Source organism: Fusarium proliferatum, assembly GCF_900067095.1.
Source record: "Fusarium proliferatum ET1 genome assembly, contig: FPRO_scaffold003, whole genome shotgun sequence".
Taxonomy (NCBI): domain Eukaryota; kingdom Fungi; phylum Ascomycota; class Sordariomycetes; order Hypocreales; family Nectriaceae; genus Fusarium; species Fusarium proliferatum.
This window is the reverse complement of record NW_022194792.1, coordinates 2,180,490-2,207,297: the sequence shown is the minus strand read 5'-3', so window position 1 is coordinate 2,207,297 and position 26,808 is coordinate 2,180,490. Positions and strand designations below refer to the sequence as shown.

The 26,808-nt window shown below is 49.0% G+C and overlaps 10 protein-coding genes across 10 annotated transcripts; 6 read left to right on the top strand and 4 right to left on the bottom strand.

The window, feature by feature from the left end:
• Positions 1-97: 97 nt before the first annotated feature.
• Positions 98-2,553, top strand: FPRO_06328 (uncharacterized protein; the record flags this gene model as incomplete). Its single annotated transcript, XM_031228770.1, has 6 exons — positions 98-162; positions 221-615; positions 669-751; positions 804-1,438; positions 1,487-1,657; positions 1,710-2,553. The coding sequence occupies 6 exons, from the start codon at positions 98-100 to the stop codon at positions 2,551-2,553; spliced, it is 2,193 nt and encodes a 730-aa protein (XP_031079074.1).
• A 373-nt stretch (positions 2,554-2,926) lies between these two features.
• Positions 2,927-3,649, bottom strand: FPRO_06329 (putative hydrolase (HAD superfamily); the record flags this gene model as incomplete). Its single annotated transcript, XM_031228769.1, has 1 exon — positions 2,927-3,649. The coding sequence occupies one exon, from the start codon at positions 3,647-3,649 to the stop codon at positions 2,927-2,929; it is 723 nt and encodes a 240-aa protein (XP_031079073.1).
• Positions 3,650-7,286: 3,637 nt separating this feature from the next.
• On the top strand, positions 7,287-9,362 carry FPRO_06330 (uncharacterized protein; the record flags this gene model as incomplete). Its single annotated transcript, XM_031228768.1, has 4 exons — positions 7,287-7,346; positions 7,431-8,117; positions 8,168-8,935; positions 9,099-9,362. The coding sequence occupies 4 exons, from the start codon at positions 7,287-7,289 to the stop codon at positions 9,360-9,362; spliced, it is 1,779 nt and encodes a 592-aa protein (XP_031079072.1).
• Positions 9,363-9,935: 573 nt separating this feature from the next.
• Positions 9,936-10,345, bottom strand: FPRO_06331 (uncharacterized protein; the record flags this gene model as incomplete). The annotated part of the gene is made up of 3 exons (XM_031228767.1): positions 9,936-9,951; positions 10,012-10,263; positions 10,320-10,345. 3 exons carry the CDS (start codon positions 10,343-10,345, stop codon positions 9,936-9,938), a joined length of 294 nt encoding a protein of 97 aa, XP_031079071.1.
• A 978-nt stretch (positions 10,346-11,323) lies between these two features.
• Positions 11,324-12,378, top strand: FPRO_06332 (uncharacterized protein; the record flags this gene model as incomplete). Its single annotated transcript, XM_031228766.1, has 5 exons — positions 11,324-11,418; positions 11,601-11,634; positions 11,890-12,076; positions 12,129-12,190; positions 12,277-12,378. The coding sequence occupies 5 exons, from the start codon at positions 11,324-11,326 to the stop codon at positions 12,376-12,378; spliced, it is 480 nt and encodes a 159-aa protein (XP_031079070.1).
• Positions 12,379-13,477: 1,099 nt separating this feature from the next.
• On the top strand, positions 13,478-16,436 carry FPRO_06333 (putative COPII coated vesicle component SEC24; the record flags this gene model as incomplete). The annotated part of the gene is made up of 3 exons (XM_031228765.1): positions 13,478-14,092; positions 14,151-16,364; positions 16,425-16,436. 3 exons carry the CDS (start codon positions 13,478-13,480, stop codon positions 16,434-16,436), a joined length of 2,841 nt encoding a protein of 946 aa, XP_031079069.1.
• A 2,711-nt stretch (positions 16,437-19,147) lies between these two features.
• FPRO_06334 (pathogenicity MAP kinase 1) lies at positions 19,148-20,389 on the top strand (the record flags this gene model as incomplete). The annotated part of the gene is made up of 4 exons (XM_031228764.1): positions 19,148-19,260; positions 19,319-19,514; positions 19,571-19,952; positions 20,013-20,389. 4 exons carry the CDS (start codon positions 19,148-19,150, stop codon positions 20,387-20,389), a joined length of 1,068 nt encoding a protein of 355 aa, XP_031079068.1.
• A 1,298-nt stretch (positions 20,390-21,687) lies between these two features.
• Positions 21,688-22,713, top strand: FPRO_06335 (Oxidation resistance protein 1; the record flags this gene model as incomplete). The annotated part of the gene is made up of 2 exons (XM_031228763.1): positions 21,688-22,206; positions 22,258-22,713. The coding sequence occupies 2 exons, from the start codon at positions 21,688-21,690 to the stop codon at positions 22,711-22,713; spliced, it is 975 nt and encodes a 324-aa protein (XP_031079067.1).
• Positions 22,714-23,043: 330 nt separating this feature from the next.
• FPRO_06336 (uncharacterized protein) lies at positions 23,044-24,078 on the bottom strand (the record flags this gene model as incomplete). Its single annotated transcript, XM_031228762.1, has 2 exons — positions 23,044-23,699; positions 23,769-24,078. The coding sequence occupies 2 exons, from the start codon at positions 24,076-24,078 to the stop codon at positions 23,044-23,046; spliced, it is 966 nt and encodes a 321-aa protein (XP_031079066.1).
• A 429-nt stretch (positions 24,079-24,507) lies between these two features.
• FPRO_06337 (putative aflatoxin efflux pump AFLT) lies at positions 24,508-26,245 on the bottom strand (the record flags this gene model as incomplete). The annotated part of the gene is made up of 4 exons (XM_031228760.1): positions 24,508-25,374; positions 25,423-25,758; positions 25,810-26,091; positions 26,141-26,245. The coding sequence occupies 4 exons, from the start codon at positions 26,243-26,245 to the stop codon at positions 24,508-24,510; spliced, it is 1,590 nt and encodes a 529-aa protein (XP_031079065.1).
• Positions 26,246-26,808: the final 563 nt, after the last annotated feature.

The following is a 26,808-nucleotide window of genomic DNA, read 5'->3' as shown; positions in this document are numbered from 1 at the left end:
GACTTCCCACGATTTCTCTAGAGACTTTTGCGACTGAATTGATGTTCATTTTTCCCCATTTGGCTCCGTCATAATTGATACCAGTGATTGAGTGAATATGGATACAATAGAGTACCGGCCAACGTCCCCTATCCGGAAGACACATAGAAGAACGACAAGAGCGTGAGTGGTGCTCTATGTCCTTTCAAGCCAAAGATATGAACTGATTGGTTCTATGCAGATGCGATGATTGTCGCCGACTCAAGGAGAAATGTATCGGCTCCATGCCCTGCGACAGATGCAAATACTTTGGCAGGCCTTGTCAGTTCAGCGATAGATTCAGAAGAAGCCGAGTTTCTCGTACAGCAGTACAAACAGTCAATGCATCCGCGGTGGAAGTAACGTCTGGGGATGTCTCTGTGTACTTTGAGGCGGAACGTATCCAGGCGCTAGAGCATATCGTGAGACATTACACAGGGCTCGAAGAGTTCAGCAGGGAGAGGCTTGAGAACGTCATCGCAGATCTTTTGCCTCTACGTAATCAAGAGGAGGGTTTGGTAGATATGATTGAGGTTGAGAACGATGATGTGAGTTGTGATGGGAGGGATTGCGAAAGTGTAGGTACAGCGTCAACGGGTAGGCCTTGTTCTGCTTCGAACGGCGTATAACCAGGGCTAACTTGGTGTCAGCAAACGTAGAGTTCTCTCACCACGAGTTCTCTCGTCGTGTGCAGAAGAAGGTCAAAGATGAGCTGGCCGACTTTGAGTTCGAGGTAGGATGTCCCGTCCCACAGGTCAACCGGCGTTCACTAACAACACGTTCAGGACTCAGGGACAGACACAGCAATCAGCGACAAAGCAAATGCTTCTCAGCTTCTATCTAGAGACGCAGCAGTGCTTGAAGCTGTGTCTTTGTTCCCACCAGCTCCCTCTGCACTGACCCTCTTGCGAGTATTCTTTGAGATCGCCCAAACAAACTATTTCTATACCGACGAGGAGGTACTTCGACAACGCCTTGACCAATTCTACTCTTGTCCTACACGTGTGGGTAGCGAAGATGCCCCTTGGGTCTCTGTCGCGTTGATGGTCTTTGCGCTCGGAACACAATTCTCGCATCTCTGTCAGTCTTCGGTTAGGGGCTCAAATCGAGAGCTCATGAGAGATGCCCACGATATCTGTCAGACCATGGATGATACTATTGCATCGACATTCTACAGAAAGGCCACAAACCTGATCCCTGATATTCTAGGTATGGGCTGCATCGAAAGCGTGCAGGCCTTTCTCCTCTTCGGCATATATGTCCTTCCTATCGACCCAGCTGGCTTGTCTTGTACCTATTTCGGAATTGCGATTAAGGTGGCAACACAATTCAACCTTCATCAGAAGACTCTCCGAGATCTATCTCCTCGAGAAGTAGAGCTGCGGAAAAGAGTTTGGTGGACTGCCTATGCTCTCGAACGGTATGTTCAGACTCAGCGAAACCTTTTACAAGACCTAACATACAACAGCCGGATTTGCATCTTGCACGGACGGCCTGTTTCTATTTCAAGACTAGATATTGATGCTAATCTGCCAATTGATTTGGAAGAACTGCAACCCAAGGAGAGAATCAACACTTTTCAAAACAACATGGCCATGCTCAAGCTGACTATCTATATGGAGGATGCTCGAGATGGAATGTAAGCAATATTAACTAATCCCATTTGAAATTGAAAGACTAACAAGACACAGTCTGGCTTTAAAGAACAAAGACAAAGTGCAGAAAGTCAAAGCATTTCAAAACATGGTCCAACTCAAGGAGAGGCTCCGCAGTTACTGGCAAAGTCTCTCCGAGGACACCTTTTGTCGAGACCTGACACCTGGCAAACCACTATTCCGATCCAACATACACCTCTTCTTAACATATAATTTGATCCATATCCTGATTGGTCGATCTTTTATCCTGGACGAGCTGAATATCAACACCAAGGACACGCCGAGTGCAGAGTGGACGAAACTCAGAAGCGAACTAGTCAACGACTGTATCAACAGTGCCGTCACCACTATTCACCTTTGTCAAACTCTGCATGATGAGACTAGTCTTTCAAAATCTTCTTACACGGAGTTCAGCTCCTGCTGCGCTGCTGTTCTCGCCCTGGTAGCAAAATGTGTCTCGGACAGGAGCAGCAGTTGTAAGGATGCCTGCAAGAAAGGGATGGAATTACTGCGAGAAATATCAACCGGTGTCTTTTCGACAAGTGGTGAGAAGCGCACAGTAGAAGGGCTAGAGATTGCTTTCGACAGACTGAACCACGCAAAGAGGCGAGACAGCAACGGGAAGCTCGACGAAGATGGATATCTCCAGTTTCGAAATTGGGTAGCCATGCAGCAGATTATTCCAGGAGGATCGCTTCAGCTGCCTCGACAGGAAAATTCTATGCTGGACGTTTTTGGAGGGCCTTTGCTCACGTATCAATGTTCTGGTATGGCCGGAGGTTACAAGACTGGTTGCTCTCTGCCTGCGCGTACGGAAGTGATTTCATTGCCAGATCTAGGAGATTGGTTTGATCATGGGTTTGAGCAGCCGGTGGCTTAATGGTATATGACTTACGACTTACGATATTGAATTCCATTTTAACTATGTACACGAAAGCTTTACTACGTTACATCTCTCAAAGTTCTCTCACGGAAGTAAGGCCATCGCCAGGTATAACGACTTGTATCTGATTCAGCTTAATTGTCGCTAACTATCCTGGCTCCTAGCTGGAACATTCAAGACTGGCACAGTACACCAGTCTGCAACTACGCCCTCAAAGCCACATTGATAAGATTCAATGACTCTTATTAAACAGCCACTTAGACATTTCTGAGTTGAACAGTGCACAGATCAAGTACAAGTCAATGCTAGAAGTTGGATAATTTTCCCTGGATGACCTGTATTACATGATGTATGTCAAGTTTAGGCTCGTTTACTTGCTATCAAGTTCCTTATCCAACGCATCAGCCATATCTCCAAGCGTGGCAAACTTCCAATCATACAAAGGATCCTTTGTGTTGCCCATACTAGCTCCAGGTCTCTCAATCCAACTTGATTTGATGCCCATCTGCTTCGCAGGCTGATGATCATGAAACTGGCTCTGCGCAGTCTGCAGCACCCTTTCCTTGGGAATACCAAACTTGGCCTCTACTTCCCGCAACATATACTTGAAATTGTTCAGGTTAGGTTTGTAACTTCCAACGTCTTGTGCAGTGATGATCAGGTCGAAGGGGGTGCCCTGAAGAGGACCTGCATTGCTGCCGGAGAAGGATTCGCGGTCGACATTAGACAGAACAACGAGCTTGTAATGTTTGCCGAGACGACGAAGAGCATCAACAGTATCAGGAAATGCTGGCCATGATCCAATTGAATCGCCAAAGGCCTTGTTTTGTTCAGATGTGGGCTTAGAGAAGCCGAGACGCTCTGCAACATGAGGGTGGATGGTAGTCAGAAGCTCGGAATACTTCATGTCAGGAGTCTTTTCCTGTTGAGCAACTTCAGCCTCATGATAGATCTTCAAGAGATCTTCGCGAGATATTTCGGCATTGTTGGACTGGAGAAGGGGCTTGAGGCCATTTAGAACGCCAGTCTCCCAGTCAATGAGAGTACCGTAGACGTCGAAGGAGAGGAGGCCAAAGTCGGAGATCTTGCTCATTTTTAGGTGAAGGTGAAGGGGTTTTCTTGATGATGATGATGATGATGATGATGACCGAATGATGCTTGTCTATTGTCCTCAGATGACAGTATTTTACTGGTAATTTATAGGGAGAGCACGCCCTGTAGTTGACTTAGGACATTGATGAGATAATACAATCGTTTGCCGGTGCCGGTCTAGGGTGGCCGAATCGGGATGCCGGTCGGCACACCGAAAGTGGAGAAGGACGTGCCGGTGAAGCCCGGACTGCTTGATGAGAATATCCATTTATTCCGGTATTGTCCTGTACAGAAACCGTCAAATTTGATCTATAGATTGAAGCTTTTGGGAATAGCTCATGACTTGAACTATTTACTTGTGGTTAAGAAGACGTTGAAAAGTTGCACAAGAAACGCTTGCCGAAATATAACTGGCTGGAGTGTGCACAGGATAAGTTTTGCGGTATAGCACAATACACTGGTATTGAATGGCCTATAACTATACTTTAAGGATAAACGAGCAGCGGCACTTCTGAGAACCTCACAGGCTTCTGCCTCTCAAGCAGCACCAGGAGGAACATGGCTTATGAGGCCTTCAGCGATAGGACAATTCAAAGCTCGCGCAAATGTGAAGGCTGAAGCGCGAAATACGGGATTGTTTCAAAAGAGATGGGAGGCGTCCTATGTGAAGCTTTGACAAGAAGCTGTTGGTGGAAAACCCAGGCCTCGATATTTTGTTATTAGGGCTGAACCGGCAGAGAGCCCAGCGATCCGGGATACGCATTGAGGCCGTCCAAAAGAGATGAGCATCGACCAAATGCAGACGCCCGTTTATGTCTAAGACCGAGGCACGAAGCCTCATTATTACCGCGTGGCCCACCATCGCAAATGTGAAGGAATGGAGGTGAATATGTTGGTTTGAGGTTGATGCAGCCTTACAAGGGAGACCTTGGTAGCAGAGATGCCTCGGCTTCTTGCTGCAGAAAACATGTTTTGAGGTGGCTCATCAACTCAGCCAAGTCTAATAACAGCTCCATTATGTCTCAGCTTGAGAAGATGGATCACGAAGGGCTGGTTATGTGAAACCTTTAACGGCGATGAGGCGTTGATGGCCGAGACATCCCACATGGGCTAACGTTAGCCGCTATTACCAGAAGCGGCAATAAACCCATCGTTCGATTTGTGGCACTCGAAGCATTGTTATGTCCTGGAGCCTTCAAGAGTCAGAACTGTCTGTGTGCCAGCCAGCCTTACCAATCGTGAATGTAGTTATTTGCTTTTGCGTGGCGTCCAGTACACGAGGGAGATCGATCACCTATCTCATCGATGCCACAGATAACCAGGATGCTCCTTGATATTGATGGCACTGAAACGCTTATATATATATGTCACAGTTGTATAGGGACCGTAGAGATCATCAAGAAGCGAGGATATCCCACATTGACTGACATTGGCAAAACCCCCAAGATCATCAGGATCGTCCGATGCGACTGTGCCGCCCGCTTAATAATGACAGGATTGACAGCACGTAAAGCATCCTGGACTACGGGCATCAACGGAAAGGTCCCGTGATCAGGACGTCGGTTCCAGTCTATCGTCAAGGGTAATATTCCATTCGAATAATCCATCGAATAGCTCGACTGTCACAAATGCCGACCCTCGTCGATCTTGTCTCATTGGATCATGCACTATATCTGTCCGTTCTATAGATGATAGATTGTACAGTATCTGCATGATGATCCTGGCAATTGATGTTGGGCCTTGATTCTTAGTTCTTGTTTCCCCCCCCCCCCTCCCAAGCGGCGGGCAGTTTGTAGGTACCAGTAAGTAAGGTCACTAGCGGTGACAGGAAGAGGTATGGATGTTTATGCCCGCTATTTCCACCATGTACATAAGTTACCTCATGTTCTGCATCGTGTTCATCACTAGCATTTGGTCTTTTTGCCGGGCTGTTGATTAGCTGGCCTGTAGTGAGTATATTAACCATGAACCTCGGCTCAACAACTTGAACTATATGTAATCTTGGGACGTCAGTTAATACACACACTTTATATCAAAAAGGGTGACAAGTTCTGAACCAATTGAGTATGCTTCGATGCTACAATGACATGCCGAGGTTCATCTTTCTTGATCTCTTCCCGTCTGGTCTGTCTATGGAATCTCACCCACCCACCCACCCACCAATTCAGGCTACAGGGTTCTTAAGCTTCCCCTGTAATGAGCCCCGCTCAAGCCTCCAATTCTAGCCCACATGGAAAGATAGAGCACCTCACATCAGTGGAAGCGGGTTCGTGGTCTCAGTCCCCGCCATGACTCAATTGGCTGTGGCCCTTTAGACTCATTAGCAGAGGCCACTAAGTTACAGTGCCTAGGGAGAGTGAAGTGCCTGAGTGCACATCAGGGACGGCATCCCGTCTTCCCGCTCTATTCTAAAACGTTTGGCTCCAGAACTCCACGACTCAAAACTTGTCTCTTTATCAACCTTGGCTTTTGACTTTGACTTTGACTTTGATCGGCGAGGCGTTCAATCAATTGGGGCATACTTGACCAGATCTGGCATTCGCTACAACGGCAAACACCGTTATTGTTTGCTGCGTACCAACATAACTTATGTACTGACAGCCCGTTCAAGCGGGGCCTTGACGATCCATCCCTGTGCATCGCGTCGCATTGCATTGCCTTGCATTGCATCCGGCCAATTTTGTCAGGATCCTTTTTCTTGCCATGTCTTCTCTCCTCCAACGGTGTCGCTAAAAAAGCAATCTTCCGTCTTCTGGCCGCATTTGCTGTATGTTCAGAGGTACTGCACCATCGTCATCTGTCACTTATCACCTCGTTTCCATGTCACTCACTCGCATTGACAACCTGAGCCAAGCTTGCAAACTCGGACTGTCTCATCGCTTGTCATCACGTTGACCCCCTTGTCCTCCCCTCCATCTCGTCGTCGACGTTCCACCGCCAACCTGCTGTCGTCTGTTTAGCCCCCCCGCTGTGTAAGGCGAAGCAAACATATCCATCGTCCTCACTCGTCTCGGATACGGCTTCTCGGACACCTTTGCCTCTTTTCCCCCTTCCCTTTCTTTGCCTGGACCCTCTCGTTGCTTTTTCTTCCCCGTCAGCCATCATCGTCCCCTGTCATACCCTGTCATATACACGCACATACGTACATACGGACATACAAGACGAACTCTTTTAACACCAGAACCACCGACAGCTCGGAATCTTTGCCACCAGCTAGTCAGTGTTTTCATTAAATTGGTCCTTTATCTCCGAGAGCTGCACTATTAGTCTCTCTTGGTTGCTTGGTTATCTCAAACTTTCTAGGTGTTGATCATCTCGAAGCAGAGCATCACCATATACTAGACTTTCATTCACTCTTCCGAAAGACTAAACTGTTCATCACTGGATCTGTCACATTAAGTGACCAGCTACGGCCCTCGCTCTCTTTCATCTCCGTATGCAACCTCGCGTCTTCGTACGCCCTATCCCGCAGTTCTCGTTTACTCTGTCCTCCCAGGAGGCCGTTGGACAGTCAGCTGTTGGACAATAATCCTCCCCCATCTTCTTTCCACTCCTGTCAATATCCCCCGCTAGGAATTTTGACATAACGTCGTGATCTGATCGTCGGGCTTGGGATTCATCAAGAAACACGGTCAATCATGGTCTACTGTGGCAAGCCCTCTAGGGGTTGCCAGATGTGCAGAGCCCGAAGAATCAAGGTGCGTTGCTATTTTACTGCTGCACGACTTTTCTTGTGCAGAGTTTTCCTGGGGCCCTCTAGACATATCAGCTCACAGTCATAGTGCGATGAAACGAAACCAACCTGTAATCAATGCGCCAAATCCAGGCGACAATGCCCTGGCTACAAAGATGAATTCGATCTCGTCTTCCGCAATGAGACGCAGGCAACTGAACGAAGAGCTCGCAAGGCCAGCAAGAAAGCCATGGCGCTGAAGCAGGGTAAACCTTCAAAGGCCGTAGCTATTCACAAACCAACCCCCGATCAGTCTATTATATCGACTCTCCAACTTCCGGTGGACCAGCAGGCAACATGCCACTTTCTATCGAACTTCGTTCTGCTACCTTCTCATGATAACACGCGTGGATGGATGGAATTCGTTGTGCCTCTCCTTAAAAGCGAGAAGCAAGCGTCCCATTTCAAGCTAGCGTTTGATGCATGTGCCATGGCATCTCTGGGGAACCGTGTCGGTTCAGGTTGCAATTTTGAGAACAAGGCTTTAGGATGTTATACGAAAGCACTTTCCGCCACATTCAGCGCCCTAAAGGATCCCGTTCTATCCAAGGAGGACTCAACGTTAGCAGCTGTGCTGCTTTTGGGACTTTTTGAGAACATTACCGCGAAGCAATTGGGAATGCTCGCTTGGGGCTCTCATATTGAAGGAGCTATTCAACTAGTTAAGTCGAGGGATAGGAAGCAGATGCGAACGAAAACAGGCCTGGCTCTTTTTGTAGCCACAAGAACGCAAATGGTATGCTCTTTATTCATTCCTCTGCTGACCACCATCTAACGAGCGACTAGATCATTCACACCTTGACCACAGGCACACCCCCGGCCATGGGAGTTGAATGGTGGATCACGGACAGCTACAAGAATCAGTACGGAGCTGAGTGTCAGCGACTTAACATCCGTACAGCAGAGCTCAGGGCTGAGTCCAACCGCTTGATGGCGTCCCTGGCCCGTAGCCCCGAGAACATTGAGCTGCTTCTGGATATTATTCGCCGATGTCAGACTCTCGATCAGCAACATGTGGCCTGGGCAAACCAGTTGCCCGAATACTTCCATTACAAAGCTGTGGCTTGGGAAGACAATGTTCCCAGTGGGAACTACGGCGTGGCTGAGGTTTTCCCAGGACGAATAGACGCATATCAGGATCTCTGGGTTGTCAGCGTATGGAACTTGATGCGTTGCTCTCGTATCATCCTCGCGTCACTGATTGTTCGCTGTGCTGCATGGGTTTGCGCCCCGGTTGACTACCGAACAACCCCCGAATACGCAACAGCCGCGAGAACGTGTGTTGATACCATTACGGATATCATTTCCTCAGTGCCCTACCAGTTGGGCTGGTTTTCCAGTCGCAGGGAGCTTCTTGAGCGTGCTAACCTCTCCGCGTTTGGCTGTGGAGAGGAAGATGCCCTAAAAGGTCTGCCAGGATACTTCTTGACTTGGCCCCTGACTTGTGTCCAGGGTCAGGATTATACAACTGATGCACAAAGAGCATGGGTCAAAGGTCGACTTGAGTTTATTGGCAATCATCTTGGTGTTAGGTACGCCAATGTGCTTAAACAAGTGAGTGCCCTCTCTGAATCCCTGGAGATATTTGCCTCCGCTTTGATATTTCCTTTCTTTTTCTTATTTGTTCGTCTTCTTTTCCTTTTTCAGCATTTATTTATCCCCACACTGGTTGCTTTTTCTGGTATCAACTTCAGGGCCAACTGACACTTCTCCACAGCTCAATGTTCGTGTTCCCTCAATGCTCATCCGCAGGGATGGCTTGATGGCTAGCCCATACCCTGCCTCCTACAACTTTGAAAAGCTCTTATCGTCCAAGACGGCACCAGCTATGGCAGGATATTCCCTGAACCCAATACAACAGCATGAAGCTATGCAAAAGGAGAGAGCTGAGAAACAGAAAACGGAGCTACTGAGTAAAGCCAGGGGGTCCTTACCAAATAACGAGAGGGTAGCCGACGGCCTGTTGCAATTTCAGAGTTGATTATGGGATACCGGAGATAGGATTTTGAAGGATTTTGAAGGATTTTGAAGGATTTTGAAAACATCTCATCTCCAAATATGCTATATAGACGTTAAAAAGGTTCTGGATAACCTATAAAATAGAGGATGGCTGGTCCTGAATAACCATGGTCGCCTTTTAGTCTATAAGCATGCCATGATTGGATTGGATACCAGGCGTTCAAAGATTACCGTGAATTTGTTTGATCCAAGCTCGATTGTGCGATTGCAGATCCGATACTCGAAACGAAAGCGTAGGGGTTTTACTGGTGCCATTTTGGAGGTGTTAGACGAGTGGATATCCATGGATAATTTCATGGGGTGTCATGGTTTGGAAGTTTACAATCGCACGAACGTTTTAAGTGCAATATCTTGTATTATAGAGCAATCTTGCAACCGGACATCTGGCGTAATATGAATAAAGTTTAAAGAAACTGCCCTGATGAAAGAGATTCGTTGAACAGTCCTATGGATGTCTGCGTGCGTGTCGTGCTACCCATGCCCCCTAGCATATTCGAATCAAGATAGAAAATTCGTGACGGAGTAGCGATCGAGTTTATTTTTGTTTCTTACTGTAGACATTGTCAGGACCTATTCCACTTCCACGAGAAATGATACCATGATGTACGCACCTCTGACTAGCATCTGATGTCGTGCCTAGATTCCACGCCTTGACGAACCAGCTCTGCGTCGCATCGACGTAGTTTTCGTTCTTGATTTGTTTGACACCGACCTTTACACCATCCTTTGTGAAAACGACGTTCTTCTTGCCCATGCGCTCAGACGCAGCGTCGGACATCTTGGCGACGCTGATGTAGACTTGGTAGCCGATCCAGCCGCCTACGCTGAGCAGAGCGAAGACGATGATGAGAGGAAGGACCTGGCTGTAAGGGTCAATTAGATACTGTCTTTGGAGTGAGCACTGGCGTTGCAGCTGTACCTGAGAGCTGAAGATTGTCTGGCCATGTTTGATTGCGACACGTGTGATGCGAAAACGGCGATTGGCGATTGGCGATTGGCGATTGGCAATAGTGAGGAAAGGTGCGCTGAACTGGAGAAGAGAAGAGAAGAATGCGATCAACGCAGTTGCAGAAGTAAAGAAGAATAGAGTATGAAGAGGGAGGGAAGAGATACTTTAGACTAGAGCGACAGAGAGAGGCAGCCGAAAGGGGGTTGCGCAAAGAATTGAGGGGACCAAGAGCTGAAGGATCTGGGGGATAGAGTACTACTTTAGGGATGCATGTGAGTGAGCAGTAGAAGTAATGGAAAGCCAAGTACCTGGACTAGCTCGCCCTCGAACTAAGGTACTCGTGAAAACCCGCCCGTTAATGGAACTTAGGTTCGGGGATCGCCAATTGGATTGTTCGGCACCTCCAGCTGTCGAAAAACAGGGTCCAGGTCTTGTCTGAGGGGCTGCCCTCCTGTAACTTTGGCTGATGTCAGTGGACCTTGGAGGGGGACGATGTATCGAAACACTTGATGCCTTGTCGTATGGAACGAGCGACAATTGGAACCTTGGGTAGAGAGGTAGTCTGTGAGACGGAAACAAGTGCTTCTCCATTCCAAGCTGCTTTGATTCCGTGCAACATCGTGCTCTTGAACACGTCCCTATACCTGAGAATGCCAAGAAACTATCCCGGGCCGCTGCCGTCCATGCGATCCACGCAGTGGCAGTGCAAAAGACGAGACGAAGTGCGTGCAAAAATAAACCACATAAAATAGGTACGGAATGGGCAATGCCTTGTCCTACAAACACTCACTGATCGCCTAGACTCACCTGTCATACCTTAATTGTCAACAGCTTGAGGGATTCAAGCTTTTGTGGCGGCTGACTTATTTCCCCCCGTGGTGAATCGAGAACAGTCTATGTTGGTGTGGTGATGCAGGGGTTTCTTTGTGTGAGGCTTGAAGAAGCAATCATGGTGTTTTCGTCTGACACTCAGAATGACCACGTATGAGAAGCGTGTGCTATTCTATCTTTACAGAGCAATCATACTATCAGATGGAATCCAGATGATAATAGGAGTGGTTGAAAGCCTGTGTGTTAGTATACATGCAGTTAAGACCAAGATTTTACAGGGCAACATCCCAGGTCTATGGGAAGCATAAGAGCTTAACACATTGACCACAAAGCTTCTGGTTGATTCAATGCGAAAGGAACATGCCACCTCATGCTGCACTAGGTACAGAGGTACAAGGCCTCATGCTTGACCTACCTTAGGTACCTTACCTACCTAGGTACTTACCTAGGTAAGGTAGGGAGGGAGCCGTTGCTTCCTCTCGTCATTTGGTTACTCGCCAGAGTACAAGCACATGAACATCACTCTGAGTTTCCTTGACCCACCAAACAATTGTATGATTTGATAGTCCCAAGGAATCCCGTAGACAACGCAAGAGAGACACCGACCTAAGAGCAGGTAACACCAAACTACAACGTTGACCATCCGTGCAACATTTTGAAGAGCGATTGTTTTTACGGCTCCGTATGACATACATATACCCGTGCCTAGCTTTTCGATGATAAAGAGAGGAGGGTACAGATATGTCTGTCTACCTATAGGCTTGTCAGAAATGTAGAGATCGGCGACATTCTTTGTGCTGTGGCCAACTCTTATCAATCAGCTGCCTTGGCTCGAGGCATGCGCGATACGAGGAAGGACTGTCAACTATTTTCCAACTCATACGGCTTAATATCGTGTAAGTAACGTGATTACTGTAGTTTTTATCTCCTTTTACTATCCATCACCAGCTTTACTTAAGTCTTATGATTCTATGCTGCTTACTTCAGCAAAATTGACTACTTACACTACAGTGAGGAGTTCAAATCTATCAACACATGGCCAAATTTACCACATGATAGCATGTCGACCGAGATGAGTGTCTGAAACACCTTTCAGCTTAGATGTCTCCCTCATCTAGGTACTTATAAGACCCTCTTGGTGAATACATCTTATCGTTGCCCAGATTTGCATGAGATATTTCGTGTAGGCCAGCCCTAGGCTTTAACTTCAGTGACTTATGAAGTCATGGAACTTCCTGGCTTAGAATAAATCACCAAGGCCTTAGGAGTAAGCTGCATACTGCTCTTTGGACGGCTTGCGCTCTTGTGTATTCATTTGGCCTGAGACAGAGTTCCTCGGGTAACAGATTTTGGCAATGGAGATATGAAATTAACATGACTTTCGAAAAACCAATCAAGGTTGAGCTTGATTGGGTTATTATACAAGCCTAAAGCATATCGCTCTTAAGTCAATGCAGGCAACTCGACATCTACCACCATTTTCAGGACTTACGCTGGATAGGGCGACAAGTTGGAGGCTACCTACCTGTCATTATCCATATCAAGAACAAGATAGACAACTCCAATCAGTATGATAGGAGAGGCGCATCTAGCTAGGCACAGTAACATAATTTTCAAGGAATACCTAAATACTATGGAATGGTAAGGTAAGGATGTATTCTCGGATGCCACAGTTCTTGATTTATACTGGGACAATGGATGTGGCTGTGCACTCCTAGACGGGACGGGAGCTTCCAATGAAGCTTTGACGCCACCGAGCTCCAAGCTTGCAATATCGATGAGTATGAACACATCTGCAAAATCTGATGGGTTGCTCTTCTGAATTGACTCATATCAACACGTGAAGGATATCTAGTGATATCGTTGTCCTCTTCTCCCCGTCTCTGGCATCTGATAGCGTGGCTCAGGCAACCATGAGATTAGGTAGTAGGTAGCCCCTCCTTTGACACTACAGGATTCTTGGCTTTGTCGCTGTGGCGGTGACCAATGCGAAGAGGCCAGACATGCAGACATGCAGACACAGGCTACGCTACCTAACAGCTCTGAGCTCATCAACCACCAAACACCCACCTCCATTTACCTTCCTCCATCTCAGTTCAACATATACATTTCGTCGACTGGGAGCGTCGGATCGGGAGTCGCCTTTTACCATCCCGTTTTCTGTTGATTGCTAAAACGCCTGCTCCTCTGCAGCGCCTTTTGATCCGTTTCTCGACCCATTGACCGACACCGTTTACACATCCGTATATACCTTACCTCAACCTCGGGTGCGATACTGCTCCCTTCACACTTCAACCATGTCGATGCCCCCTCCTGGTGATGGCTTCGGCGGCTATCCAGCCCAGCAATACGATCAATATGCTGGCCAAGAACAGCCACCTCAACAAGCTTACGAGGACCCTGCCGCCGCCCAACAGCAACAGCCCCACGATCAAGGCCACAAGAAGAAGAAGCGAGGGTATGCGGCCCAGGCTTTCGAGGTCGGTACCGGTGCCAACGCCGTCGCCGGTGCTCAGACCGGCGGAGCTCCTCAGCAATTCGGTGCCCCTCCCGCTCAGCCAGGTTATGGAGGTTTTCAGGCCGAACCTCAAGCGGCTGCCCCTCAAGGATACCAATATCCCCAGGGATACAGCGCACAGCAACCCGCTGCTCCCCAGGCTCCTCAATATGGCTACCAAGCTCCCGATCAAGGATACCCAGCACCTGGCGCTCAGCAGCCTGCGCCAGGAGTTGGCGGCATTACTCAAGGCGTCGGCAACATGAACATTGGAGGCCAGGCTCAACAACCCCAGGCTGCTCAGCCTCCTCGCCCTGCTGTTCTGAACCAGCTCTATCCAACTGATCTCCTTAACCAGCCCTTCAATGTCTCGGAGCTTGACCTTCCCCCACCCCCGATTGTTCTTCCTCCCAACGTGAGTTACTGATTTTCAGGCCTGGTGATATTGCCAATCACTAACTTTCGCCTATTAGACGAGTGTTACTCCGTCCCCCGACGCCAACTGCTCCCCGCGATATTTCCGATCGACTCTCAACGCTGTTCCCACCACCCACTCGCTCCTGAAGAAGTCCAAGCTGCCCCTTGCACTCGTCATCCAGCCCTACGGTTCTCTCCACGACGATGAGGATCCCGTGCCTGTTGTGCAGGATCAAGTCATCTCGCGTTGCCGACGCTGTAGAACATATATCAACCCCTATGTCACTTTCCTGGACCAGGGACACCGATGGAGGTGTAATATGTGTAATCTGACCAATGACGTTCCTCAGGCTTTCGATTGGGATGCCGCTGCCCAGCAGAGTGTTGACCGATGGCAGCGACCCGAGCTGAACCATGCTGTTGTTGAGTTTGTCGCTCCCCAGGAGTACATGGTTCGCCCACCTCAACCCCTCATCTACCTGTTCTGTTTCGATGTCAGCTACGCTGCTGTCTCAACCGGACTCGTGGCCACCGCGGCCCGCACCATTTTGGACAGCCTTGACCGGATACCAAATGCTGATCGCCGCACGCGCCTTGGCTTCTTGGCCGTGGACTCTAGCCTCCACTACTTCTCAATCCCCAAAGATACTGATGAGAATGGCGAGACCAATATGCTGGTTGTCAGCGATCTCGACGAGCCTTTCCTCCCTATCCCCAACGAGCTCCTGGTTCCTCTTAGTGAGAGCCGACAAAGCGTGGAGAAGTTCCTGCAGAAGCTTCCCGACATGTTCCAGAACAACCAGAGCAATGGTTCATGCATGGGATCGGCCCTGCGTGCAGCTCACAAGCTTATCTCCACCCTCGGAGGCAAGATTGTTGTTTTGACTGCTTCCCTGCCCAACCTTGGTGTCGGCAAGCTCGAGATGCGTGAGGACAAGAAGCTTCTTGGCACATCAAAGGAGGGGGCTCTGCTCCAAACAGCGAACAGTTTCTACAAGAGCTTTGCTGTCGAATGCTCAAAGAGCCAGGTCTCTATCGATATGTTCCTCTTCTCGTCACAGTATCAAGATGTGGCTTCGCTCAGCAACCTCCCTCGCTACACTGGTGGCCAGACCTGGTTTTACCCAGGCTGGCATGCCTCGCGACCTGAGGATGCCCTCAAGTTTGCTTCCGAGTTCAGCGACTATCTTTCGTCTGAAATTGGTCTGGAGGCTGTCCTCCGAGTCCGAGCCACAAGTGGTCTAAGAATGAACACATTCTACGGCAACTTCTTCAACCGAAGCTCTGATCTATGCGCTTTCCCCGCCTTCCCCCGCGACCAATGTTACGTTGTCGAGGTGGCTATTGATGAGAATCTTACCAAGAACGTCATCTGCCTCCAAGCGGCAGTGTTGCACACAACCTGCAATGGTGAGCGTCGCATCCGAGTAATGACTCTGGCCCTTCCTACAACGACCAATCTATCCGATATGTACGCCTCAGCAGACCAGTGTGCCATTACCACCTACTTCAGCCACAAGGCCGTGGAGCGGGCCCTTTCAAGCGGCCTAGATGCGGCCCGCGACGCTCTGCAGAGTAAGGTTACTGAGCTCTTGCAGACGTTCAAGAAGGAGTTGGCTGGAGGCAGCATGGGTGGCGGTCTGCAATTCCCTGCCAACCTCCGCGGCCTTCCCCTCCTGTTCCTGGGGCTGATCAAGAACGTTGGTCTCCGCAAGTCATCTCAAATCCCCTCCGACATCAGATCAGCGGCGCTCTGCCTTCTGTCAACACTTCCTGTGCCTCTCTTGATGCGCTACATCTACCCACGACTCTACTCACTACATGATATGCCCGACAACGCGGGAGTTCCCGACCAGGAGACGGGCCACATTGCGCTCCCTCCTGCGCTCAACCTCTCATCAGAGAGGCTTGTGCCCTACGGCCTGTACCTCATCGATGATGGACAAACTCAGTTCTTGTGGGTCGGCCGTGATGCCGTACCGCAATTGGTGCAAGACGTGTTTGGAGTGGAAGACAGAGGCCAGATCCAGGTCGGCAAGGGTCGTGTACCCGAGCTTGAGGGAGACTTCAACGAACGGGTGCGAGCTATTGTTCAGAAGAGCCGGGACCACAAGTCACTAGGGGTTGGCAGCATTACATTGCCCCACCTGTATATCGTGCGAGAAGACGGAGAACCTAGTCTGAAGCTCTGGGCGCAAACGCTACTCGTGGAGGATCGAGCCGACCAGGGTGTAAGCGCAGCTCAGTGGCTAGGCATGTTAAGAGAAAAGGTGAGTTGATGGATGATGATATTGGTTGAGATGGCATGACAAACTAACTTTTGCATCAAGGTTGTTCAGTAGAGTAGCTCACGAAAAGTCGAGCGTTTGTAGACGGAGGAGTGGGTCGGATCTGTCCTTGTAATATTGGGATCGGGATGAGGCGGGTTCAATGACTGGAGTCGAGGTCCTGGAGAAGCAGTCGGGCTGGTTTTGGTAACAGGGATGCGAGGAGGACGAACGGTGTCAACTAGAGTGAGTGAATGAATGAATTGTTTTGTGAGCAATGGTGAAGATTACCATGAACGTGACGGGGTGATGTTGAGATCATGATCATGATGATGTACAGAGCAGAGGGGCTCATGATGATAGCATTAAACAGCACAACCAGGGCCAAGACATGATGCAGCCGACCAAAAACGATAGACTGACATGCATAGTAATGCATGGTATTTTTAGAAGTGCATTCCTTCAGAAACCAAACGGAAAGGAGACCCGATTCCATGGATGAATCCATGACCGAGGGGTTGGTTTGGCCCCCATGGAATGAAATCTGATACAGGCACCAGACGCAGCCGCAGACGCGATGTTCCCTGAGTTGGTACAGTACCTACAGTACGTGAGATACAAGGACCTCGCTACCCAATGATGAAACGCCGCCGAGTCGGTGGGTGTGAAACGCACGCGCCTAACGAGCCAAGTAGCCAATGATAGCTGGAATTAGGCGCTGGGGGAGGTTATTTTAAGAACACCGAGACACGGTGCTTCGCTTTACACATTCCTACCTACCTATCCAGGGGAATCAGCTCAGCTCATCTGAGCTCAGTTCAGTTCAGTTCAGGTCATGCCGTTGAGGAAGAATGAGAATCGGTAAAATGTGAAGCCGCATGGCATTAGGGTGGTGAAACGCATAGATACGTGAGGTATGTTGAGCCTGAGGGATCTTTGTCGAACAGGGGGTTGATGCGTGCCACTGAAGAAGATGAGAGGGCAGAGTAAGGTAGCATCCTCTAAGTTTCGGGGCTGTCAGATGCTAAACGCCCAGTATTTTGAATCGCTAGTGTCATGTCATTGGGAGGTTCTGTAACGTTTCGTCTCGGAGGGTTCCATGCTGCTACAGTGTCTTCGTCTTCGTTTCGTTTAGGTCTGTTACAGAAGGATACATTGGGACTGCCTGTTGTTTCTGTGGTTATCACGTATCGTCAGGTACTCGACGGGAAGCTGTCCGTCCCGCCCGGTCCATGGTAAAAGTCAATCAGAGAGCGAGCTCTCCCCCACTTCGTCTTCCTTCAATCGTTATCACCCTTAAGTTAAGCTTGTTGATCCAGGGTCATCCACTATATCCAAGGAGTCTTGTACTGCAATATCCGAGATGATGGGGTAGTTGCTCTGCCGTTCCGTTCTTCTGTGTTTAGTTGTTCCAGGTTCAACTGTTCCATTGTTTATTCAATAGCTTTTCGGCAATGTTGGCGTTGTTAATGCCCCTCCTGGCGATCATTACAGATGTTCTGGACCTGTACATGAACCATGAACCTTGGTTTATTCTTCCTAGGGTCTCGTTTCGTCTTGCGATCACGCATTCCCTTGAAGAGATCTGCCTGGGTAGGCAAACTCAAAGGACACTCCGTCGTATTTTGAGTCCTTTCTTTGCATTGAGGACAAGTCACTGGATGTCCACTACCGACTCCTATCGGGCTGAGGTGACACCTCCACCAGCTTGAGTTGAGCAAGTAGTTGTTGGCTCTTAGCCGCCCAGCTTTGGCTTTATCACATCTCAGAGTCATCAGCCCAACGGGACAAAGAATCAGATGACGAAAGAAATGACTGATTGAACTAGTGGTATTAGTTAACTACCCTTCTGTTCCGTCCGTCTTGCCTTGACTCATCGTGCTTGTTTCACATCTCAGTCAACCTGTTCTTGTTTTAAAAGTTATCCTCCATTCCTTTGGTGTCAGATCAAGACCCAGTCAGAGGCAATACCTCTCTCTCTCTCTCTCTCTCTCTATCAATCCAACTGCTAGATTCGGAAGACTCTCTACCTAGATTCTCTCACTCTCCTCCCCCTAAGAAATAGCCCGTGCAGCAATATCCTTACCCATTCTTACCTATAGTCACCGTTGACGACGGCGAACCGAACTGAAACCTGGGCCTCTGCCACGACGCGCTAGCCTCTGTACGGGTCTTTACAGCAGTGCAAGACCCTCTTCTGCCCCGCGCTCTCAACTTGCGAACCAGACCAGCATCAGCACGGCCCGAGCGGACGTGGAGCTCTTCTGTTCCATCTCTACCCTTACCTTAGCTGCTGTAGTACTACTACTTTATCGCTACTATAACTCCCCGTCGCTGTCAACCCTTTTTTCTTCATACTAAATACCTACCTATTTTACACCTTTCAACTTCGGTTCTTGTCTCAGTCGCTATAAATCATCAGCTGCATATCTCTCTCGATTCCGCTGAGTCTCGTCAATAATCAAATCTAGCGATAGTATTGGGTGGAGCTCAATACCTAACCCCTCAAATCATCCTTAATCAGCCAGCCAGTCCAGTCCAGCCCTGCCCAGCCCAGCCCAGCTGGTCAAAGTCCAGGTCCAGGTCCTTCAAGTACCAACAAAGGAGTCTTCTTAGGTAGTCTTGCTTGGCTGGTTCTTTTCTCTTGACTTGTCTCTACCTTATTTCTACAACATCTCGACCGACCGACCCATCGAGCGACTGCGCATTCTTCTCAACGCGGCATCAGTCGTAGCTTTTCGGTCGCTCTAATCCTCTTCGGCTTTCCCCTCCTTCTCACCGCGACCATGTCTCGATCGAACCCCCCTAACGCTGCGGGGTCCCGCAAGATCTCGTTCAACGTGAGCGAGCAGTATGATATTCAGGATGTTGTTGGTGAGGGCGCCTACGGTGTTGTCTGGTATGTTTTCTTGTGTCGTGTGCTTTACGCAGTGTATCGAATTCTAACTCTCCTTCAGCTCTGCCATTCACAAGCCCTCCGGCCAAAAGGTCGCCATCAAGAAGATCACCCCTTTCGATCACTCCATGTTCTGTCTAAGAACCCTGCGAGAGATGAAGTTGTTGCGATATTTCAACCACGAGAACATCATCTCCATTCTCGATATCCAGAAGCCCCGAAACTACGAGTCATTTAATGAAGTCTACTTGATCCAGGTTTGTACCACAAGCGCTCAGTCGCAATAGCAACAGCAGACTAACGAACGACACAGGAGCTGATGGAGACGGATATGCACCGAGTCATCCGCACCCAGGACCTTTCTGACGACCACTGCCAGTACTTCATTTATCAGACCCTCCGCGCCCTCAAGGCCATGCACTCAGCCAACGTGCTGCACCGAGACTTGAAGCCCTCCAACCTCCTCCTCAACGCCAACTGTGATCTCAAGGTCTGCGATTTTGGTCTTGCGCGATCCGCTGCTTCGCAGGAGGACAACTCCGGTTTCATGACTGAATATGTAGCGACTCGATGGTATCGTGCACCCGAGATCATGTTGACTTTCAAGGAGTACACCAAGGCTATCGATGTGTGGTCGGTTGGCTGCATTCTCGCCGAGATGCTCAGCGGCAAGCCACTGTTCCCTGGCAAGGACTGTAAGTGATTGCTGAAACGCCTGAGATGATAGAGCTCTGTACTGACCATTTGACCGCTAGACCACCACCAGTTGACACTCATTCTGGACGTGCTGGGCACGCCTACTATGGAAGACTACTACGGAATCAAGTCGCGCCGCGCTCGAGAATACATTCGATCGCTTCCCTTCAAGAAAAAGGTTCCCTTCCGAACTCTATTCCCCAAGACCTCGGATCTGGCCCTCGACCTGCTCGAGAAGCTCCTCGCATTCAATCCTGTTAAGCGCATCACTGTGGAGGAGGCTCTGAAGCACCCATACCTTGAGCCTTACCACGATCCCGAGGACGAGCCAACAGCACCCCCGATCCCCGAGGAGTTCTTTGACTTTGACAAGCACAAAGACAACCTGAGCAAGGAGCAGCTGAAGCAGTTGATCTACCAGGAGATTATGAGGTAAATATGGTATGATGACGAAGATGGGTGAGGCATCTAGGATCTGCGATCCGAGACACCTCTGACGGGCCATTTGTTGCTAGCAGGTGTGCTCATACGTAGTGGTGACTTTTGAGAGGAAGATCAATGGCAGAATTTGGAGAAGATAGATAGACCACAGCACAACCCTCACGCACGCACGCACGCAAACATACACAGAATCACCTACTAGTTTAGTCTGCATAGCATGCAAATGGCATGGGTCTTTTGGGGCAAACTTGATGTTGAAAGAGGGTCAAATGTATGGAAACAGGATCAAATACACGGGCCAGAGTCAGGATCAGGGCCTGAATCTGAGAGAGGCAAACATGGGACTTGAAGATGATTTGATGAAGTGCACATTGCAGCCATTTCTTTTTTTAGTTGTTATATCCCAAGAAAAAAAAAGAAATTCATGATGATACGTGTTGAGCATACTCAGGTGATCAATAGTAAATCAGAGTTTCACTAGTAGCAAACTTAGATGTTAGAGTATTCTCTCTACTCCGTACATGTCAGGAACTATGCACGCTGAGAGAGACCACTAATCAAATAGAGACATCAAGTAATATCATGACTTTTGTCTCACCCAATCCTCATCGGCCAAGTTTAGAGCCTTCAGGAACGTGACAATCAGAGAGTCTGAATGACAAGAAAACAGATCAAAAGGTCTAGACCGAGCCAGCATTTCAGCCGTGATAGGTTGTTGGCCATATCGAGCTAGCGTTTTGGTGCTTGAGGCTCTGGTGTTGATGACGATCATGAAGTTTGCCAGCGTGTACGTACATACACGCATGTGGCCAGTAAAAGAGACCACAGGCTTATGAATCACCACGCGATTCGGTGTAAGCTGTTGAGTAAGGCATCCAGCAGAGGATGTGGCAATTGCAGCCTTAAAGCTATACATTTTCAAGCCATGGAAGCGAGTTGGAACTTCTTAATGTCAGGGCATCGATTCTCAAGATCGTGCATGTTCTTTGAAGTCTTGTTCTAACGTTAGGCGTTAACCCCGCTATATCTAGCTCCACTAGCTCCCCCAATCTCATGCATTCTATCTCCAACAGCTACCCTCCACTACCAGAACAGCGCCAGAACTTATTCATTCATTCATTTCCTCCAATGTCTCAGACCTCAACACTACATATCAACGCCCTGTCTCCTTTCTAGCAACGGTATTATTCTTATTCAGTTCCCTGATCACTGAATGCTTCAAATCTCGTGTCTATGGCCTCCTGCGCTTCCTAATTTGAGCATCACTATCACTAGACTCCGTGTTTACACGTCATGAGCTCTTCTGACCGCAACGAATCCCCCGAATCTCCCGAATCTCCTGGCGCCGCTACGCCCAATAATCCTAATCGCGCCTCTGCATCATACATCACCAACATGTGGACCGGCCTCATCCGTCGCTTCTCTAGTGAGGGTTCGTTCCCTAGCCAGGCCGACACCGCCTACGAAGACGACTACAAGTACCACAATGGCAATGGCACAAAAGACGGTATAAACGGTGTCTTCACACCCGTACGCCGTACAGCGAGCCCCCTTCGTCCTCCACCTCTGGATCCTCTTGTTTTGCATGGCTATCGTCAGGGCACGCCCACGTCGGCCAAGTTGCTGACAGCCGCTGTCGCGGAGGAGATTCGCACCATGGTCCCTGAGCGTCTACGCATCGTAGACGACTGGCATCTGGTCTATAGCCTCGAGCAGGACGGCGCGAGCTTAACGACTCTTTATCAGCGCTGTCGACAATATGAGGGCAAACGAGCTGGTTTTGTCCTGGTCGTCAAAGACCTAGAAGGAGGGGTGCGTATCCAGTGAGCCCATTGACGTTATTCTGTTAACTGACATGATCAGATCTTTGGCGCATACCTATCCGAATACCCTCATCCTGCGCATTCGTACTTTGGCAACGGTGAATGCTTCCTCTGGCGAGCCTCGACTATCACGCCTCTCCCTCCACCTCCATCGGCTGATACAACAAACCTGAACTCTCGAATTACAACGCTCGCCCCGCCACCGCCTTCGTCAGAGAGCAACACCCCTACACATTCTCGCGCGCCGTCGCCTACACCTAGCGAAGCTGTCAGGTTCAAAGCATTCCCGTACAGCGGTCTGAATGACTTTTGCATCAACTGCGAGACCGGCTTTCTAAGTGTTGGATCAGGCGGTGGGCATTATGGGCTGTGGTTAGATAATGGGCTTGAGAACGGGCATAGCTCAAGGTGCGAGACCTTTGGTAACGAACCTCTGAGTGACGAGGGAACCAAATTTGGCGTCATCGGAGTCGAACTCTGGGTTATGGGCGTATGATGATGACGATGATGCTTCGTTACGGCTTCACGTGTTTGCATGGCGCTCGGTGTTATGATATGGTATTCACAGGTGGATCGGTCTCTCATTAAATTGATGCTCTATGGGAAGAAGGAAGATCTATTTGATGTCAAGGCAGGGCGACCTTTGTTTGGACAACCCCCTTTTTGGTATATAACAAGGAGGACAACAGCAAAAAAATATTCAAGGCAAGATCAGTAAAAATCTATGATACCCGGAGCTGATACTCCTAACTCTTTACCATTAGTGGCCCTTCAATACTCCGCATGTAGTGTTACAAAAAGGTCAATTGTTTTATTGCTCCCTGTCTCAGCTCTGTCTCTTGACCATGAACGCCTGGATCCCTTCCAATACTCCTTGAGGCGTCGGTGACTCGGCGCACACGTCAGGCTCGAAACCAAAAGATAGGAGGTGATCTCTTGTCGTAGGTCCGATGGTCGCGATGAACGTCTTGCCGTCCCGTTCATAGCCCTTATACACCTTATTGGTCTCAGGATCCAGGATTCCCATGACTCGAAGCATACTATCGCATCCGGTTGGTGAGAATACTACAATCCATCGCATAGAATCATTGCGCGTTTCCCCGAGGACCCTGCGTAGATCAACCGGAAAGCTCTCCATGACGCCCGTCCCGTAGACAACCGTCTCTGTCACACGAATGCGCTCTGTATCTGGTAGTGCGCCGTCCTGTAGCGTTTTGGGGATGATATCACGACGGGTTTCTCCAACGAGGAATAGAATAGGCGGGAGAGTCGCACGTTTTTGGCCGCCGTACCATTCGTAGTAGTGGGCGAGGATAAAAGGAGCAAGGGCTGCGCCGTTGCCTGTGTGGCTACCAAAGACTTGGAGAGGAGGTTCTTGAGGGACAGCAGCGAGGGCGCGAGTAGTGGCGGGGCCGACACTATAGACAGGAATGTTCTGTAGATGAGGCCATGAGGTTTTCTCTTCGGGTTTGGGAATGTCATCTGTCGCAAGAGAGACTGTGTTAGCCAAGATTGTTCTAGAGATATAATTGCTCCAAGGTTATGACTTACCGGCCTTTCCGTCTTCGACAAGCTTCACAAAAGCTTCGACGGCGCGTTGTGATGTAAAGATTAAGCCGCCATATTCATGGTGTTTCTGATTTCCGATGCGGCGATCGCGAAGTAGCGCTGCAACTTCGTTCATGCCGTCACTGTGAAATTGGTGCAGAAGAACAGGCACGAACTGCGGCGCAAAACCACTCGCATTAACATTAGATTCTGAGAAAAGATCTTCGTAGGAATCGCCAGGGCTCGATCTCGTCTTCAGTAAGAGTACAGGTATCTCGGAGGCTTGCTCCGTGGTGGGATTGGTAGTTGTCATGATGGGTCGAGATTGGTCTGATGCGTATATGTATGGATTAATGCGGCTGGCGATACTATCGATGCGTGGTTTTTTAAGGTGAAAGAATGGCGGAGAGGTAATCAATGGGAGAACGAAGTCGAGATCATGAGGTGGGAAGATCAGCAACTTTCGGAGACTCGGAAGGTGGGATGCAGGTGAGGGGCTCATGGGAAAAGTGGGCGACAGCTTTATCGATAGCTGAGAGAGACGGCAGTGGAAGAGCTTCCAGGTTGTCCACTGAATATCTTATCTTCACTGATTTATGAAGGTGACTTTTTGATAACAAATGCAATCATTGCAACGGCGTATAATCATATGAATAGTGAATGAGATCTAATTATCGAGCTGGGTATTCAGTGCAGAAGCAACCATCTATCAACAATAACTCTAACGCCTTCCTACAAGCAATCAAACAACCAACTTCTCCTCTACCTCATTGTCACTCTCCTTTGTTGTCTCGACTACTTCTTTCTTCACGCTGGCCCACTCCATAGCCAACGCCCCCAAGATAGCCAGGCAAGCCATGACGAGTGCGACGCGGAAGCAAACATGCAGCGAATCGTTGTAGGCAGTCAGTGTCTCCTTGTGGAACTTCTCAGGGATAGTCTTGAGAAGACCTGTTAAGCCAGCGGACTCGATCTGCTTAGGAGTAACGCTTGTGAAAGCGGACAAACGCTTGGCCAATTCTCCATCGAGCACGTTGGTGCCAACAGAAACGAAGATGGCACCGGAGAGTGTTTGGGCAAAGATGACGAGCGAAGCGCCAATCGATACCTGGTTGCGTGGAAGAACAGTCTGGGCGGCCATGTTGGGAGCCTGGGAACAGGCACCGAGGCCAAAGCCATATACAATCTGATATCCAATCCACTGGCCTTCCGAGGCATTAGTACCAAGGATAGTAAAAAGGCCAGCGCCGATGGAAGAAATGCAGATTCCGGCAATGAGGAACGGCATATAATATCCAATGCGAGAGGTTAGAACGCCGCTGATGATGGAGCCAACAACAAGAGCAAGTACCATGGCCAAGAGATGAATTCCACTGTTCATGGCAGAATCTCCGTTGATGACCTGAAACCAGACAGGGAGGAAGTAAATCAACAGTGTCTGATGGGCACCAATACAAAAGCTCACCGAAAAGCCACCGAAAATGCTGCGCTTGGCGAAGATGTGAGGAGGGACAGTTGCTTGCTCGGGCTTCCAAACTTGGATGAGGACAAAGGCGATAAGGAGGGTGAAAGCAACCACGAGCAAAGCAACAATACGACCATTGTTCCACTAAGTGATGTTAGTTGAGTCTTTGCCGCGCAGGGGACAAACACTTACGTTATACTCGAAGCCACCCCATTGGAGAGCCAGGCAGAGGCAAACGACACCAGGGATGAGAGCAATCAAGCCGAGTACGTTCAGTTGCTGGAGCTTGTACATCAGGCCGGTCTTCTGAGTCGATTGGCGAGGAACTTGGAGAAATAGGAAGACAAAGGTCAAAACAACGGCGCCAAGGGGGAGATTGATGTAGAAGCACCACCTCCAAGTGACGTGGGTTGTGAAGACACCTCCAATGACAGGTCCAATAGCTGAAGCAATTCCAAAGACTGCACCGAAGAGGCCCTGGTACTGAGGCCGCTTCTCAAGAGGGACAGCATAGACAATGATGACGAGCTAACAGTGTAAGTAAGGGTGTTATCCTCGGAGCATTAGGGAACAACTTACGATACCAGACTGCGTACCAGCACCGCCTAGACCTGCGACAGCTCTTCCAATGATGAAAGCAATCGAGTTTGGGGCAGCACCACAGATAGCTGAGCCAATCTCAAAGAGTACCATGGCAGTCATAAAGGTCGTCTTGATATCCAAGATGGTGTATAGTTTGCCAAATACTAACAAGAAGGCACAGTTGGTAAGAAGGTAAGCTGTACCGTACCAACCAATGTCACTCGCAGCATGAAACTCGTTCGTGATAGCGGGTATAGCAGTCGAGATAATGAGTTTGTCCTAAAGACAGTTAGCTGTGTCGATTGCATCGAGTGATTTCAGGACATACCAAGGCAACCAGGAACATGCTGATATAGAGTGAAATCATCAATATGGCAAACTTCATGCCTTTTGGATATACCACATCGGCCGGGGCATTGTCCGAGGCGATCATTGTGATTGTGTAAAAGAAGTGTAGTCTAAAGGGGCGTAGTTGATGCTGAATTGGCAAGTTGCTGATACAGTTATAGAATGTGATTGAATTGGATTGAGTGGAATCAACAAATTCTCTTGTTGTTATATATAATTATCGGCATATCGCAAAATGTCCGCCATGGAATCCATCGACAATGTCCGTAGAGAGATGGTATTTCGGACGGTCATAATTGACCAATGAGCTTACACCATGACCGTCCGACCGTCCGCTGAACGACCCTCCACGAAGGATCAACGTCCGAAAATCCTTCGTTTGTCCGCTATTGCTGCTTGAAACAAAGATGAGAGGCTGAGCCGCTTTATTTAACTACTCACATTCCGTTTATCCGTCTTAATCAATATGAACATTGGATTGATGTTTATCGTTCGACCGTCAAAATTAGAGACCAGCTCAAGGCACATTCCCTGAATGAGCTACGCTTCTCACGATAAGCAGTAAACCAGATCTCAGACATGGTATTTTACAAAATATACCACATACCTTACTGCCATGTCTTCTGTTGGGTATCATCGGTGCTGAAT